Genomic DNA, 17947 nt, shown 5'->3' on the forward strand with positions numbered 1-17947 from the left:
TAAAGTTTAATTATAATATTTATATCAGTAAGTCTCAAGCGATATGTCAGTATATGTTAATGGATTTGTAATATACTTACTATGAAATAAATGTATTTTTAATACATTTTGCTATAGGTTTTTTTCACTAGGGTTGATCAATGCAATAACATATTTTCTTATTCCAATGTGGATGGGGTGGTTAATAAATATTTAGGAGAATTTGACATCACAGAATGAAATGATAGAAATGTAGATGTGTTGTTAAACTGTTACTGGGTTATTTTGGAGGTGTTGTTGTGATGTCTGCAGTTCCTGCAGTGCTGTGATCTGCACTGGCTGGTTTCCATCTTTTAATACTCTGCTTGTAAACAAACAGAACTGGTTAGGGCTCAAAGGCTGATCCATGGGCTCGCTGCCACCACACTTGCAAAACCTTCCAATAAAACAGAGTAGGAAAAAAAAACATTATTATCAATCTGAGTTGTTTGTATGGGTTAATCTTAGGGAATGGTGTCATTTGTGTGCCATGTGTTGCCTTCACTGATATACTTAAATGTTCAAATGTTGCTTTAGTTAAAATATCATACTTTTATTATGTAGATTTAGCATGCTTTTAAAAAAAGAGCATGCTTTATGGAAATAATATACGTTAAATGGATATACTTAAGGATGATCTGAATGTAATGTTTTAAGGCACTTAATTGCACGTTATTTGCTATTTTAATTTATATTAAATGCAATTAGTCAAACTTGAGAGTGCTTTAGCCTACTTAAGTAGGACATAAGTACATCTTATTACTTCTATTGTCTTTTAAATTTGGTTAAAGTGTACTACCAACTGTACTGACAAGCATTTATTGTAACTTAAATATACTTGAATGTCATTTCTATTCAAACTTGTATATCAAGTATTTAAATGAGTTGCAATTTAGTACATTTAAAATATATGAACTTTAAATGAAATTTTGAACAGCACACTATGGTTAAAATTAAGTACTAACACGTGCTTTAGTATGTTAGTCAACACATCAAAATAAGTGTACTTCTTTAAAGCATGACAAAGAGATTATTAAAATACAATGATTTAAAATGTACTTTAAGGACCTTTAATTTGACATTATTACAAAGTGCACTTTTTAAAAGTGTGCTTATGTGTGTTACGAAACAGTCACGAAAGGGTACTCTCTTTAAGTACACTTCAGTGGGCTTTTATTTCAGTAAAATTATATTATATGCAAGTACAGTTCTTAAAAGAATATATATTTTTTAAGATTTAAAGTACACTACTCGGATATGCAATACAATTAAACACTTTTTTTTCTCAAGGGAGCCATAGATGATAAGCTCTGCATTGAGTCTCTATGACCCATTTCTCCATCTAAAAGCTCAAATTTTGCTCCACATCGCTACACACTGATAAGACAGTGTGAAAGATAAGGGGGAAAGTCAATGTTTATGAGTTTATTCATAGGCACACTGGACTGATTAAGCACAGACCAGATTACAGTGACCTAATAGCTATTAGAGATCCGAAGTGTATAGTGACCCTGTTTATCTTGTGCAAATATGGTGAGATTTCAAAGAGTTGTGGACTGTGTCTGCTTTACCTGGGCCAATAGCATGATGTTAAAGTTGTCTGAGTGGTCAGCAGACACTCGGTTCCTGATGCGTCTCTTTCTCCAGGTAAGCCATGCCTTTTGAAGCACAGAGCGCTCATACTGCACCATGAAGATAAGGATACAGTTAAAAAAATCTTTGTCATGGTAATGTTCTCAAATTATAGTAAAAACAAAGAGGCTCTGGTTGTTAGTGGCTTGTGTTCTTGCTGGTTGCTTGCAGGGGCTTGTGGGCCCTGGGAAAGAAAATGGGCCCCACCAAAAGGCTACTGACAATATTAGAACTTCAGTATATAACCACTACAAACGTGACAATTACACTGAAAAAAAAAATCACTAAAACTAAGCACACAGTACATAGTTTGTTGACAAATAACATGTTCACTTTTTTCAACATTAAGTTAAAATATAAAATGCTGCAGGGATGGTGTATTTTAGGCTAAATTCCTGCATGAGTTAGCATTTTAGCATCTCCGGTGTCTGGCATTTTAGCCTTTTTTATGGGTTTTTGGTTAAATGTCTAAGTATTTAGATACCTCAAGAAATTTTCACATTTATTCTATGTTATAACACATCAGCATAAAGCCTTGTGATTTTTTAAAACGTCTTTACTTCGCTTGAAAAAGGTGGTTCCTAACAAGTGGCTAAATGGGACTACAGAAGTCAGGGACGTTAAATATCATCCCACCAAACAGGGAAACTCACATGTACTCACTACTCGCTTTCATAGCCTCACTGCAGCAAGACATTTTAGTAATTCTAAAAACGTCCCTCTTCAGGTCGAGGTAAATGTGTCTTCTCTGTGTTATTTTTTTTTACTGATTTTTATGAAGTAAACATAAGAATAACTTTAATATTTTTAGCAACATTTCAAGATTAAAACCCGACTGATCTGAAGCAACTTACGTTTACTTGATTATCCATACATATATATATTTTTTTTTTAAATCATGTTCAAATTATGTCAAATGTAAAAATTCAAATATGATATATCAGACATTTTAGGAATCTCGCAATCATCATTACATTTGATTGCATTATATGTTTATAAGAATAAATTATACAGATTACAGACGACTTTTTTGTTGTTTATTTATACTGTATTGATTGTCACTTAGACTTTTTTGCTTTTTTTGTCAGTTATTTGTTGTTTGGTGATTAAAAGTTGAGGCCCCAGACGGCCACCTGTGTCGACCTATAGGAAGGTCTGGCCCTGGTTGCTTGCCAGTTCAATAACAGACAGATTTTGTTAAGCAATCATAATAATTAAATGTTCATTCATGTTGATCACTAACTTGTTGTGTATACAGTAATGATGCCTCAGTTTGGTTTTTCCAACAGGTCCAGTACAGATGGGTCAGTCCATGAACTCTTCTCTCCACAGCTCTGATATGCCTCATGAAAATATAACTAATTATTAACCAGATATCCATTACCAATATTCAAAAACAGTCACAGCTCACTTCTCAAAAAATAAAATGGTTTGTTTGTCTTCACACAATGTTTCACAATCTAGCTCTAAATGTATCATATTACTGTGGCAATCTTCTTGAGTTTTTACGATTTTGTGTAGCCAATGTGAAGTTGTTATTGTTGTGTGTGCTAGTATAAGTCTGTTTTATTTATCTTTTACTTAAAACCAATATAGTTTTTTTACCTGTGTGAAAGCTGTGTCTGTCTGTGCTGGGAAGCTTTCTGGTATTGTTGGTACACTCGGACCCATTGATGGAAACTTCTAGATACTCCTCTTCCCTCTAGCCAGAGACTCACAGCCTCCCCCATCTGCCTCTGAGCTTTATGATCTGGTGGGGGAAAAAGCGAGCTACAGGAACTTTTAATCACTAACACATTTTTTGTGTAATTTTTACAATGACTTTACTGTTGTTTTGCTAGTTTTAAGTGGCTATATGAAGTCAGTTTCACACAAACGTCCTATCATAGAAACCATAGGTGAAGTCCATCACATTAACTATAAACACTTACTTACAGTAACATTTGACAACCACAAAGTGTCACTGTAGTTTTTGATAAGTTGTATTGTTTTATTATTTCTAATATAACAAATGAAATGTATTTCTTCTTTAAAAAAAAAAAATGTTAAATGGTTTGATATTGTGACATTCAGATATATTTAAGTGTGGCTTAAAGGATTAGATCACTTTAAAATGAAAATTACCCCTTGATTTAATAACCCTCAAGTCATCCTAGGTGTATATGACTTTCTTTTTTCAGACAAATACAATCAGAGTTATATAAAAAATATCATGGCAATTCCAAGCTTTATAATGGCAGTGAATTGCAACCATCAGTATGAAGTTCAAAAAAGTGCATCCATCCATCATAAACGAACTTCACACAGCTCTGGGGGGTTAATAAAGGCCTTCTGAAGCAAAGCGAGAGTTTGTGTAAGAAAAAAAAATATATTTAACAGGTTAAAAAGTAAAAATCTAGCTTTGGCAAAACAGTCTACTTGCGCATGAGCACAACTTATGACGTCGGATGTAGCATAGCGTAAATATCAGCAGTACGTCGCATTACTCGCATAAGTTGAGCTTTACACTTAAGTCGAATCCGTATGTTCGTTTGGACAGATGCTAGTTATTGTACTTTATAAAGTTTTAAATATGAATATTATTCATACACAAACTCATAGTTTTGCTTCAGAAGGCCTTTATTAACCCCTCTGAGCCATGTGGAGCACTTTTATGATGGATAGATGAACTTTTTTGAGCTTTAATCTGTTGGTTGCAATTCACTGCCATTATAAAGCTCGGAAGCTTCAGGGTGTTTATTAATATAACTCTCATTTTATTCGTCTGAAAGAAGAATGTCATATACACCTAGGATGGCTTGAGGGTGAGTAAATGGGCTAATTTTCATTTTAAAGTGAACTACACCTTCAAGTGTCCAAAAAAATATTATAACAATTATTATATAATTATAAATATAATTATTATTATATTTGCATGAGGTGACTGACCCAAACAGCTTATTTAATCGCTTGTATGATCTAATAGTATCTGCAAGGCAAATGTGTAGAAACAGGCCTAGCAGTTTACCTTTGGCCCACAGTGACCATGTCCTTAGAGCTAACCGGGCTTCACTTCTTTCCTTCTTCACACAAAACATGTCTGCAACTTTTAACAAATCCCTGCTATGACTCCAATGCTTGAACAACTGTAAAGAGAAGTAAATACACATAGGTATATTAGATTAAATTAAAATAAATTAAAGCAACATTGGACGAGAACTGAATTTTGCTCGATGATGACATCACTGTTTTCTCCAGAGCTTCTTTATAGCTGAATTGAACTCATTCCATAATTGATGATTTTTTTTAACACAGATATTGCACCAAACTGAATCAACACTGAACTGATTTCAACTGAACAATGACACTATTGTCTTTTTAGAGCTGATTCACAGCAGTATTGAACTTTGTTAGCATCACTGCTCATTATTTCCACGTTTTTGACTGAAAAACAGCTTTCAAACAATCTGTATTGTATAAAGCTCACATGACTTTTCTGGATTCTGTTTTCATTATTATTTAAATAAAACCACTACTAATAATAAATTAATTAATTGTACCTTAATTTTTAACTATTTTTTTATAAATATTTGTAATATAATTTATAATAAACTATTTTTAATCAGAGACCCTCTTATTTTAGTTATTATATTATAATTGATATACTATTATACGTTTTGTTATTATTTTGAATTAGATTTTATTTATTATTTTATTCATTTAGATTTTTGTTTTAGCTTTAGTTTATTAAGTTTTCATTATTTTAGTAACTTCAACTTAAACTAAATGAAAATAAGAAATGTTTCCATGGCAACTAGCTGAACCTTTTTTTTACATTTAAACATTATTCAATTTTATTTGAGTTAATATCAGCTTTATTTCAAGTACTGAAAAAAAGGGTCAATACACTGCAATCTCCATCTAGACCTCATTTTTAAATTACATGAGATCTATCAGCCAAATGACTGATCAAATTTAGAAAATTAAATAAAGAACTAAATCAAACCTTGTGAAGTAATCTGTTGTTAAATGTTTGAATCGCTCTACATTCTGTGGCAGCCGTTCCCCAGCGATGAAAAGCTCTTCTCTGATAGATGATGCACTTCTTCTGCTGATCCTGGATCAGAGCTCTTCTCCACTGCATGAATACAGCAGCCAACAGTCTCATCTCACCACTGTACTGGAACCAGGCCTCTCTGTACCTCAGTCTTTGCTCTGATACTGTGTGTCTGGACCAAGCCAGCAGAACCCTACATGGAGAACAAGTCCTGATAAAGCCTGGAATGCGCATACAAATGTAATGCAAATGCAAAGCACAAATGCTTTTCAGTATTTTTTTTTTAGTATACTTTTGCCGGTTTGTTAAGGCAGAGGTTGGTATCACATGCATTGTGCATTTAGCTAGCAGGTTTGAAAAAAAAAAAAGTTTTTGCAAACAGTTTTACAAAAAGAATGATGTAACTAGGGTCTGTCAAGCTTCAGAAAAGGCCAACAAGCATCACAAAACGACCATAAAAAAAGGAATTGCCTCCCATGTGTCTTGTTCAATTTTTTGACTTTTCCCCAGCACAAGACACATTGACTGCTTATGTGTGTGTGTGTGTGTGTGTGTGTGTGTGTGTGTGTGTGTGTGTGTGTGTGTGTGTGTGTGTGTGTGTGTGTGTGTCTGTGTGTGTGTGTGTGTGTGCATGCGTGCGTGCGTTTTCACATCTGTAAACCAGCAGCTTTGACATTCTGCTAAATATTTCATTTTGTGTTTCATGGAAGAAAGAAAGTCATATGGGATTGAATAACATCATGAGGGTAAATGATAACAGAATAACAGATTTTGGGATATTTTGTTTCCATAAGCCTTCTTTCAGAGCCAGAAATCTTCACTTATGTAGCACTTACATACACTAAACTTTTCAGTTTCATTTCCTATCTATATCCTGATGTTTTTTTAATGAGGGGTTTGTTCATATAACATTCACCTGACTTGCATAACATTCCTAAAAACATGGTGATTTTTTTCTTCTTCTGCCTGTTGACAGTATTTTCAGATTCGTAGAGATTTCCAAAACCTTGTCTGTAAAACCTTTAACTTAATTTCTCAACAAAGTGGAAGAAGATTTGTTTTACCTGGCTTCATACAATGTTCTAGAAATGTATGCAAATTAGCATATTTATCTAGATAATGCCTCACTTGCATATTTAAACATAACATTTCAGAAAACTTGTAATACAACACCATTTTGCAATTCTTAAATTAAGTAATCAACAGGCGGAAGTATGGTAATATCTACTAGATTTCATTTGTTACTGTATTCACCTGTGGTGTCCCAATCTCACCTCCTCTGCTGTCTCTGTGTACAGTGTTCTCTGCTCCTCACACTCTGTCTGAAAGCTGCTTTCCAACACAGGAACATGTTCTTCATCGCTCGTGAGATGTGCAGTCTCCACCGATGCGTCAGCAGTTGAGCCCTCTTCCTCTCTACAAGTCGCTCTTTGAGCTTCCAGAGACAGAAAGCTCTCTGCTGTATTCGCTGCGTCCTGACCTCCTCCAGTTCTCTGCTTATGCACAGCAGCTCTGACTGATGCCTGAACTCATGAAGCCACTGAGAGAAATATCTGCATGTAGAATAGAACAGAATCTTTAATGACTTCACCATAGAATGTTTTTAGCAGCATTTAATAATGTTTGCGCTTATATTGGCATAATTAACCTTGATAGTTCAATTCAGCTATTAGGGAAAAACAACTTCGTCCAAAAATCCCCATCAAAATTGTGAATTTATTTGTTTATTTACTTCTTATGTGCTTTTTTACTTCCTTACTGACATTCAGCCCAAAAACATTTGGCAATTATTATTATTATTATTATTATAGATAATAATAAACATATTATTATTATTATTATTATTATTATTATATTGTCATGGTTTTGGTTGTTTGTGTTCAGAGATTCTTAGCTTGAAGATAACTTTGTTTTGTTTTTCCTGGTTTTCCATCTCCTGTTTAGTTCTCGTTGTCTTGGTTGTCATGGTTACTAAGTATGTTCTCATTTGTTCCTTTAGTTACTGATTATGTTCACCACCTGTTTCTTGTTCATTTCTCTTTGTCTTGTGTATTTAAGGCACGTTTACACATCAATGATGTACAAAAAAACGGAATTTTTTTTGTGAGTGTTTTTCGTGTACAGACGACACTGTTGTCAAAACGATCACCGTTCCCATGGATCCGCGAAAACGATTAAAAACGCTGTATTATTCATGCCAGGCCAGTAGTTGGCGATGTCACTTTGCAAAGAAACACTAGGCGCCTATAGACTAAACACGTAATATACATGCGCATGATGCCACTGTTTTCACAAATGTGCTTTTTTGTAGTTTACACTGTATTAGTTTTCAAAAACTTGCACTATAAATCGTTTTGAAACGTTTGCTTTTTCAGGCCCTCAGAATGCCGTTGTCGTGCAAATGAACAGCCAAAACAGTTTTCAGATTTTAGAAAGTAGTGTCACGTAAACACCCCCCTTAAACCCTCAGTTTGCTTCTCTCTTTGTTTTGTGTCGCCTTTGTTTTACAAAGCTGTCACATTCCTTGAGTTTGAATTACATTTACATTTATTCATTTAGCTGACGCTTTTATCCAAAGCGACTTACAATTGCTATATATGTCAGAGGTCGCACGCCTCTGGAGCAACTAGGGGTTAAGTGTCTTGCTCAGGGACACATTGGTGTCTCAAAGTGGATTCGAACCCGGGTCTCTCACACCAAATGCATGTGTCTTATCCATTGCACCATCACCACCTGTAGTGTCTGTAGGTTGACAAGAACAGAGCTGATGCCTGTCTCTGCTTATAGACCTGCACACACCTCAGCCATGCCCAAAACACTCTTAAACATACAGAAACAGACACACACCAACAAACACTGACATTAACATGCACTTCACATTGAGTTTCACATCAAGTTTCATGTTGCAGATAGATAAAACAAAGCAAAATATATAATTTAAGGTTAAAACAAGTTGTTGACATTTCAATGACCAATGCTGTCATTAATATATATGTATTAATATATTAATAAATAATAATAATAGTGTAAAAATACAATGAACACTTGTTTAGTATATCATTAACATACTAATGTAGTTTTTGTTAATATTTTGAATATCTTTAATTTTTATTTCAGATAAAGTTGTAATAATTATGTTGTTTTGTCATTTTTTATTAGTTTTTTTAAATCAGGTCTAAATAATGTTTATTAAGTTTTAAATTATTTACTTTTAGTTATTGTAGTACTTCAACTAAACGAAAATGGGAAATGTTGCCTTGAGCTGAAAAAAAAGTTCCATGAGTTCACACATAGCTACAACCAGATAGGGTAAAGTATGCATATTTGGCATGCTGTCCGAGGGGAAGGCTGCAAGCTCAGAATTTGGCCTGAACACATAGTACTCCCCCATCTTTGACTGGGATAGAAACCAGCTAAGAGTGAGGGGTTCGGGTGGTGAAGCGATGCTGCAAAACTCTCATGGGACAGAGGTGAGGGACGACTGTATACAGTATACAGGTATCTCTTGCGCTGATTGGTTGGATTACATGAACGTGCTCCTCCCGAATTTTATTAAATAGACTTATTTTTAAGTAAGGGTTTTAGGTTTTTTTTTAGGTTTTTTTTTTCATTTCAGTTGCTGTTTATTTATTTCAGGCAATGAGTATGTTTTGTTTTTTACTGCTTTAGTTGTAGTCAACAGTAACCCTGCTTGTTTTATACAACATTGACTGAAATTTCCAATTTCAATATTTTTAAACTTTTTTTTATACAGCCATGGTTGTTGATAGTCAAGTCACCCTAGCACTTTTTAAAATACAGATTGTATCAAAGCAGCTTCACAGTGATAACATGAAAATAATACAACAAAGTTTGTTTCTAGAAGAAAATTGCGTCATAGTCAACCTTAAGTAAGGCAGATCAATAATATTGTTGAATATTAAATGTCCCCAACTAAGCAAGCAAAAAGCCAAGGCCACAGTGGCAAGGAACCAAAACTCCAACAGGTGACAGAATGGAGAAAAAAACCTTGGGAGAAACCAGGCCAGTTCTCCTCTGGCCAACAAACCAACAGTGTATATTGTAAAAGTAAAATATTAGTTGATTAATCTGTCTGACTAATACACCGATGTATCCAATATGTGCATATGTAGTGGTGCATAAATTCAACACAACTGTTTTAAAACATGAAAGTGACATCTGATAACCATCATAAAACAGCCAAAAATACATTCAGGCTGTCACAGATATGACGTGTACCTGTTCTGTAATGTGCGAATATAAACAGCTTTGGCAGTCTGCTGCTGTCTTACACATGTTACCCACATGGAGAAGCTCAAGCTCAGTCTGTGTCCCTCTGTTTTGCTCTCCATCTGTTCAACAGCACACTTCTGCTGCTCGCAGTGCGGCCCCACAGCCTACAACACACATACAAAAAACAGCTCACATATATAAGCTACATTTGTTCACAGTCAAAGATTTAAATATGATTTATCAACATTAAAAATTCACAACTCATTTTACTTATCTAATATTGACAAAAGACAGGTGGTTAGAATGATTTAAGCTAATGAAACAAAATGTATCTAATATTTTTTTTCCCAAATTATTTTTCTAATTTGAGAAATATTTCTTAAAATGTAATCTATTATTAAATCGAATCAATCATTCCCCATTGTTGATGAGCTGTACTTGTTTGGCTATACCTATACAGAAAATAAGCCTGGGCCCATTACCATGGTGGCCATCAAGTGAACTGATTTATCTCAAAGGGACTTGAATAAGAACATGTAGTACAATGCTGCCATCACATGCTATCAGAATTATCATAAATACGACTCTCCTAGTTAAAAATTGGACATGAACCTCTCAATTTGTATTTACCACTGGGGAACTCTGGGATAATTTTGATACGCAAGTTCCCGAGTTTGGCATGCCATAAACTTTAAACATGGCGGAGAGAAGAAACTTTGGTAAAAAGACCAATATAAGTAAAATTTTGAATCTTTCTTATTATAAAAATGTAAAATGGCAATTTGTACATCAAGAAAGAGGACAATTGAAAAGGACAAAAAGATTGATGTTCTTGTGTTTTTAAGTGTTTATAGAAGTGTATACAGAGATAGAAAAGCTTTAGAATGCACATATTATGATTTTACTGATAAAATAGGTTTTAAAAAGAAGCTAAAATGGAAAAATGGTCCCATTATTGGAAAATTGTTTATGTTGTTTTAAATTGAGAATGGTTATACATTTTTTTTTTTAAGTATCTTTTCTTTCTTTGTCGGGGGCCTGGGGTAAAAAAGGTTTAGAACCACTGCTTTAAATATAAAAGGAAATAAAATAACAATCCTCCCAAAGCTGATGGAGTTTTTCTGACTATATCGATATTTAGAGTAACTAGGGCAGATTCATAACATACATTTTTTACTTTATTTTTACCATTCTGGTCCATGTACAGAAGAAGTGTCTGAGTAGATTGGTGTCATGGGTTAGCGTTGCGTGCTGTTCCAACATGCGTTTCCTGCATCTCTGCCAAACCATTATTTTCCATTGAATGACAGTGTGAAAAATCACCTTCCTCTCCTGGAAAAAAAGATGAAAAAAAGATAAAAAATTGTGTACAAAAATCAACAAAACTACTTTTCTCATTGCTCATCAACATAGTTTAATAATTGTTAATTCACCCAAAATTAAAATTGTTCATTTTGTACCAGACCCAAATGACTTTTCTCTTGTGTGCAAAATGTGTTTCCCTATCGGTCAGTCACTACAAAGTAGGTCATGACTGACCAATAGGATTCTCGCTAGACAGTCCAATCTACTTCGAGTGAAACTAAAACAAGCCAATACACATTGGCGTGCAATCATTTGCAACAGCTGTGCAGCCTTGCAGCGCGGGTATTTAATAAGCAGCTGGTGCGATTTCACACTAGCTTTTTGCTTTGGAGCCAAGCTGGCTTCGTATGCTGAACAGAGTGAATTTTGAAAGCAAGCCTCTTCTGGATCTCTCCACTTTGGTGCGGGCGTGACGGCACAGCAGCGCGAGTGGTGTCTTTCTCTCTTCTCTCTCTTGTTTGTTTGTTGTTTTAAAACTGAGCAAACAAAAAAGCTGTTTTCACGGCTGGTAAGGTGCGCAGTTAAAGCGCTCAACGGCCGTCTTCACGGCTGGTAAGGTGCGCGATTAAAGCGTGCCTCTGCCTCGTTCCAATCCTCCCCAGAGGGTTGCTACGGGCAGTGATGCGGGTGACCTGAGGATTACCGTGAGCTCGCTTCCTTCGGGGAACCATCCTCGAGGTGTGTACTAGTCGTTTCGTTTGGTGCCCACGACGACCAGATGTCGATCGCTGCATCAGAGGGAGCGTCAGAAGTCTCTGCGGACGACGGCTCGGACCCGCTGCCTCCTTCGGGTGTGCCAGCGATGCCTGAGTCGGACCCGGAGATGATCGCCATGCTTTCCCGGGCCGCCAACAGGATTGGGCTCGTGTGGAACCCTCCACCGTGTCCCGAGCCCTTGAGGCTGGATGATTGGTATCTCGGGTTGGTGCGCGCTGGTTCTCAGCAACCCACCCCAGTGCTTTCTTCCCGGAGGTGCATGAGGAGCTCACGGAGACGTGGGTGGCACCTTTCACTGCCAGACACTCCTCCTCCCTCACCACCCTTGATTGTGGGGCAGCTAAGGGATACACGCGTGTCCCACCAGTGGAACGGGCCGTTGCAATGCATCTGTGCCCTAACTCCACTTGGCGTGGAGAACCATGTCTTCCTTCCCGGGCCTGTAAGTACTCGTCGGATCTAACCGGCAAGGCTTACAAGGCCTGTGGGGAAGCTGCCTCTGCCATGCACACTATGGCGTTGCTGCAGGTCCATCAGGCCAAGGCACTGAAGGACCTGCACGAGGGTGGTCATGATCCACAAGTTCTCCAGGGACTTCGTACTGCAACAGACCTCGCGCTTCGTGCGACGAAGGTTGCCGCGCGGTCAGTGGGGCGTGCGATGTCCACGCTAGTGGTCCAGGAACGCCATCTCTGGCTGTGTCTGGCTGACATGCGGGAGACTGACAAGCTCAGGTTTCTTAACTCCCCCGTCACCCAGACCGGCCTCTTCGGCCACGCGGTTAAGAACTTCGCCCAGCAGTTCTCGGCTGTACAAAAGCAGACTGAGGCCATCAAGCACATCCTGCCGTGGCTGTCAGCTGCTGCCTCCACCCTATCGCCCGCGGCTCCTCAGTCTGCTCGTCGCCGGGGGCGTCCTCCTGCGTCTGCGGCGCGGGAGCAGGGGCAGACGCAGGAGGACGTCCGCCTAAACGGCGTTGTGGAGCCGGTCGCAGGATGGCCGCCCTGCCTGTCCAGGGCCCCGCCTAGGATGGGGGGCCTAGGATGGGTGACCCAGAGATGGAAGGGACTGCTCTCCAGGAGACGATGACTGCATCGCTCCCTCCCCCGGAAGAGGGCCGGGTGGAAAATCCTATGTTTCATTTTCTTTGTGTTCCGCCGCTCGCCTTAAAACCAGCGGTACCCAAATTTTCAATAAAAGAGCAGTTTCTTCCATCTCTGGGTCCGAAAAGGGCCCGGAGAGCAGTGGGGGGAGAGAATCCTCTCCGCTCTCATCCGCCTCTTCTATCGTGTTCCACCTCGCTGCCGGGTACGCCTAGGGTACGCCTAGGGTCCCTTTGGTCCAGCCTGTACGGTCTCTGCGAGCCTGGTTTGCGCTCCCAAGTCCGTCTCGCTGGCTCATTCGAACCATCAGGCTCGGCTATGCGATTCAGTTCGCCAGGCGTCCCCCCAAGTTTCGGGCCATCCACTCCACTACTGTGAGAGCAGCCGATGCCCATGTCTTGTGTGCGAAGATCGCAGTCCTACTGGCGAAGGACGCGATAGAGCCGGTCCCTCCAGCCGATATGAGGTCAGGGCACTACAGTCCCTATTTCATTGTACCCAAGAAAGGTGGTGGGTTATGACCGATCTTGGGCCGCCCAGGTCAGGGTCTTCGCCGCCACGGCCGCCCAGCCCAGGGTCTTCGCCGCCACGGCCGCCAAAGAGCCTGCTCCGCCCTGACCGCCTGCACGTCCTGCTCCGCCCTGCACGTCCTGCTCCACCCTGGCTGCCTGTACGTCCTGCTCCGCCCTGGAGGCTTCCTGCTCCAGATCAGCCACGCCCTCGTCAGCCTCCAGGGCGCCCACCCCATTGATGTTCTACGGCACGAGGTCGCGCCTTTTTGAAGGGGAGGCGTTCTGTCACAGTCTTCGTCTGCACCAGTCTGTCTTAGTCTGCACTACACTCCCAAGAATCCTCCTTGTCTCCACACCTGAACTCACTTCCTCAATTACCCACCTGTTCCTCGTCTTAATCATCTGTGTCACCTGTCTTCACCTTGTTATGTTTGATTTGTACTTGTATTTAGTTGACTTCTGCTCAGTCTGTCTTTGTCAGTTCTTGTGTTTATGTTACTGCGTTTTGTGAATATAACCTTCTGCTCGTCAACCTGTTTGCTTGCCTGTACCTGTTTGTTGTTTTCTTATATATTCAGTAAAACGGTTTGCATTGAAGCCTCCTCACTCAGCCTTCTACTTTAACCCTCACATACCGTGACAATAGCTTTGTGTTAGTAACAAATCAAAAGGTTGTTGTTAAAATCTTTTCCTTCACTGCATCACATATTATCTTTTATTTTCATAATCAAATATAGCACGTTAAGATGTGTTGCACAAAGCTATTGTATGGCTTCTGAAGACGTCAAATATATGAATGGACCACTTTATATTATTTACATATCAGTTTTGGATCTTGACACCTTTTTCTAGTCACTGCATTAAAAAGAATCATACCATGCCTTGAGTAAAGGTATTCTGATGTCAGCTACAGCTAGCGCCTCAAGTCTATTTGGCACCAGGATATAGTATGTGACAGATAACAAGGAGGGACATCCTCAGGCAAACTGGCATTGTCCATAGTAGAGCATCCTCCCAAAGGGGAGCGATATCCCTACCTCATGGGTCCAACATTAATTGGAGAGGGGGATCAACGAAACAGAGGGAATCTTGAAAACTGTCCATAGTAGTTCCATCCACCCTGCTCTACCCCAAGGTGAATCCTAAGAGTAGATTAAGAAAAGGAGCCTACCTCGAAATGAACCTTCCAGGCTACAACCTTTACTATTGTTGCCCTTTCAGGGGCACACTAGTCATTGCTCCTGCTTAGGAAAGGAGGGAGAATGAGAGCAGGGCATAATGCACTGTGCCCACTAAACCCATCACCCAGACTCTAAGAAGAATAGCTGAACCCTGCCTTGAAAAAAGGTACACAACAAATATTTCTTGGCAGATAACAGGGAGGGATGCCCACAAGTAAAACACCTCTACTCATTAGTACTGTCGCCATGGTCGAACACACATTCAAAGAGGAGCGATATCCCTGCTTCAGAACCCAACAATAGTTGGGGAGGGTGGTAATTGAAGCAAGGTTCTATTCACCCTGCACTAACTTAAAGGTACTTAAAAGTAACTGCCAAAAAGGGAGGGAAGTAAAGCAGGGCATAATGCAATGTGCCCAACGACTCCTACAACCCTGCCGCATGGGAGCTCAGTCCCTACTTAAAAACCCCAATGTCATCGGGAAGAGTCCCTCAAATCCCATTAAAACTATCAATACGTTTTAGTAGAGCACCTATCCAAAGTAAAGCAAAACCCCTACTTCAGAACGCAGTAATAGTTAGGTAGGTAGATAAACAAAACATAGCGAGATGTGAATGCCACAGTTCCGTTCACCTCGCACCTTCAAGGGGAAGCATATTCCATTTTATTAGCAGTAGAGGGAGAAAATGAAACTGAAAATCAAGTCACATTTATTTATATAGCGCTTTTTACAATACAGATTGTTTCAAAGCAGCTTTACAGAGATAACAGGAAAATAATGCAAAAAAAAGTTTGTTACCAGAAGAAAATAGCGTCACAGTCCAGCTTAAGTAAGTTCAGTGATGTTTCATTTTTGTTTATAAAAAAGTTTAAATATGTTATAAAAAAAATATATATATATATATAGCCGCTCTGGAGTAAACCGTGATGTCACCGTCCAGCTCAGTTTAGTTATTGTATAATAGTGTCAATAAAGGCAGATCAATATTATTGTTGAATATTAAATTAAATATTAAATTTAATGTCCCCAACTAAGCAAGCCAAGCCAATGGCAACAAAGGTGGAAAAAGGCAACATAATATAGTGGGCCCAAAAACTTATCACCACCAAGGCTCCAACCCAAAGGTGCCACCAGGGAGCAAAGGGCATAGGACGGCTCATACCCTGACTTAGCTTGTCAATGCGTCTTAACACATTCCAAAGAGATCAACACCAACACAACCACCACAAGTTAAGGGAGGTAATGAAGAGGAGGGGAAAATTATATTATAGTAAACCCATCCCGTTTGTTCTATCCTAAGGAACATTAGAGCAGTTCCTCAAAGGTAGCATGCAAAATGCTGACTTCCCAAACCAGCATCACAGGCTACAACCTTCAGGGCTGCTCCTAATACCAGACAAATAACCTTCTTACATGAAAGAGGTATGCAAGGACGGGGACATGCATTCAGCTATCCAATGTACTGATTATCTCGGTTCAAACCTTTTGGAACCAATGAAAGCTTGCACACCCTTGCTAAGGGTCTCTCATGACCCACTACAAAGCGCTTGTCCAAACAACCACAGACGACTTCCCATTTCTCACGTGACCTGGCCAAGTGTGACCTGTGCATGCTACCATCACAACCAATAATTCCACATTTGCAGGGTGTTTGCAGGAGCAGATTCAACTAAAACATCAACATGTTCTTCCCCAACCACATTCAGTTCCTCAGAACTGGAGGTTGCCAGCAACATGCTTTCTGCTGGATCAGAGGAATCCGCAGAGCCTCTGGATCCAGCAGATCACTTGAACAAGCTTGAGGGGTCTGAAAAATACTAATAGTTGCTGTTTCCCCAAAGTCCTCAGCCAGTTCAACCTGCGAACCCCATGAGTGTAGACGCCGCACTGCCTCAGCAGCTGCAGGTCCTGATCCACGAGTCACAGACGATTGTCCCTCTCCCCTCGAAAAGATTGACAAACGTGAATGGAGCCTTCTTACTGTGAACATGTCACAGTGCACATCCAGCTCCCTTGAGAGTCCTCGGGTGTAAGAAAGAAATATACATGGAGGAACACTGTCGAAAACTCTTGATCCCACTTGCCATTATTGTCCAAGTGCTCAAAAACAAACAGCTCCTAAAGACAAAAAAGCTGATGATGTAATTTGCAGGCGCCCTCTTATACTCATGGGCGCTCCACTCATGACGTCATAGACTGCTTTTAACCAATTAAATTGGCCTTTTGCTGTGTACATGTGTTCAGACAGCAGTGGGGCAGAGGGCATTCCCCATAGCTCCATGACGCCGTGTTGAAATTCCACTTCGAAAGGGAACAATGTGTGAAAACATAAAACACAAATTTTTACCATTGTGAAGCCATTTTTTCAAAGTTGGCCTAGTTTCTATGGAACAGCATTTCTGTCAGAGGACCAATATAAATGATTTTGTTGATTAAGAAATAATTTACCCAGTGTCGAACAGCCCTCCAGTGCATTTGTGTATGAGCTCTCCACACCCTGAACGCCACAGTCAGGTCTTTACATCTCCTGCTTTTTCTACAGAGATCCCCCTGTAGTCTCAGTTCTCTGTTAGTGTGCACTAGACTCCTCCACTGGGAAAAAGCCAGACTCAAATCAGGATGCATCATCCTGCCGAGGGCTCTTAGTAGCACAACCTAAGGAAGAATGAAAAAGTAGCAGATTTAAATTAATAGAACTGACTGCTGAATTGACTTTGGTTTGGTCCATATGATTCATATTATGGGATCCTGTAAAATGATTAAAATTTCTGTGGAAAGAATCAATACTCAAGTTATAACAAATAATAAAAAGCTATAAAAATCTAAACTACTAATATTAAACTGCAATTTTGTTTTTCAAGTAAATTTAGCGGTTTAGATAGCTTTAATGGTAAAGCTAAACCGCAAAATAAATAAATATAATACAAAGAGCATGTTAAATATCAGGGAAATACTATAAACAAAAGGTTTATGTATAAACAATATAAATTGCAATTGATTGATTTATTGTACAATATCACCTTTGATCTGCAAAGTCTGCAGTGATCATAGGAGCCCGAGAAACAACTATGAGCCATTCTCTCATCTCCTGGGTCTTCATATTCCTCAGATATTTTACTGCGGGGAAAAAAAGAACCAAAGTAGAATG

General features: G+C 39.1%; 1 protein-coding gene across 1 annotated transcript in view; it reads right to left on the minus strand.

The window, feature by feature from the left end:
- LOC143732951 (uncharacterized) overlaps positions 1 to 17947 on the minus strand; it is a 24346-nt gene continuing 6399 nt past the window's right edge. Inside the window, exons 9-19 of the mRNA XM_077224437.1 lie at positions 17820 to 17916; positions 17248 to 17454; positions 11108 to 11251; positions 9992 to 10083; positions 6961 to 7239; positions 5636 to 5879; positions 4658 to 4775; positions 3256 to 3400; positions 2894 to 2984; positions 1590 to 1700; positions 1 to 415 (exon numbers count right to left, since the gene is read on the minus strand). Of these exons, the coding sequence (XP_077080552.1) occupies positions 365 to 415; positions 1590 to 1700; positions 2894 to 2984; positions 3256 to 3400; positions 4658 to 4775; positions 5636 to 5879; positions 6961 to 7239; positions 9992 to 10083; positions 11108 to 11251; positions 17248 to 17454; positions 17820 to 17916 (1579 nt within the window). The 3' untranslated portion in view covers positions 1 to 364. The remainder of the gene's footprint in view (positions 416 to 1589; positions 1701 to 2893; positions 2985 to 3255; positions 3401 to 4657; positions 4776 to 5635; positions 5880 to 6960; positions 7240 to 9991; positions 10084 to 11107; positions 11252 to 17247; positions 17455 to 17819; positions 17917 to 17947) is intronic.

The sequence above is a fragment of the Siphateles boraxobius genome, unplaced genomic scaffold (assembly GCF_051911475.1).
Source record: "Siphateles boraxobius isolate OS27281-9 unplaced genomic scaffold, OSU_SipBor_1 9, whole genome shotgun sequence".
NCBI classification, from domain to species: domain Eukaryota; kingdom Metazoa; phylum Chordata; class Actinopteri; order Cypriniformes; family Leuciscidae; genus Siphateles; species Siphateles boraxobius.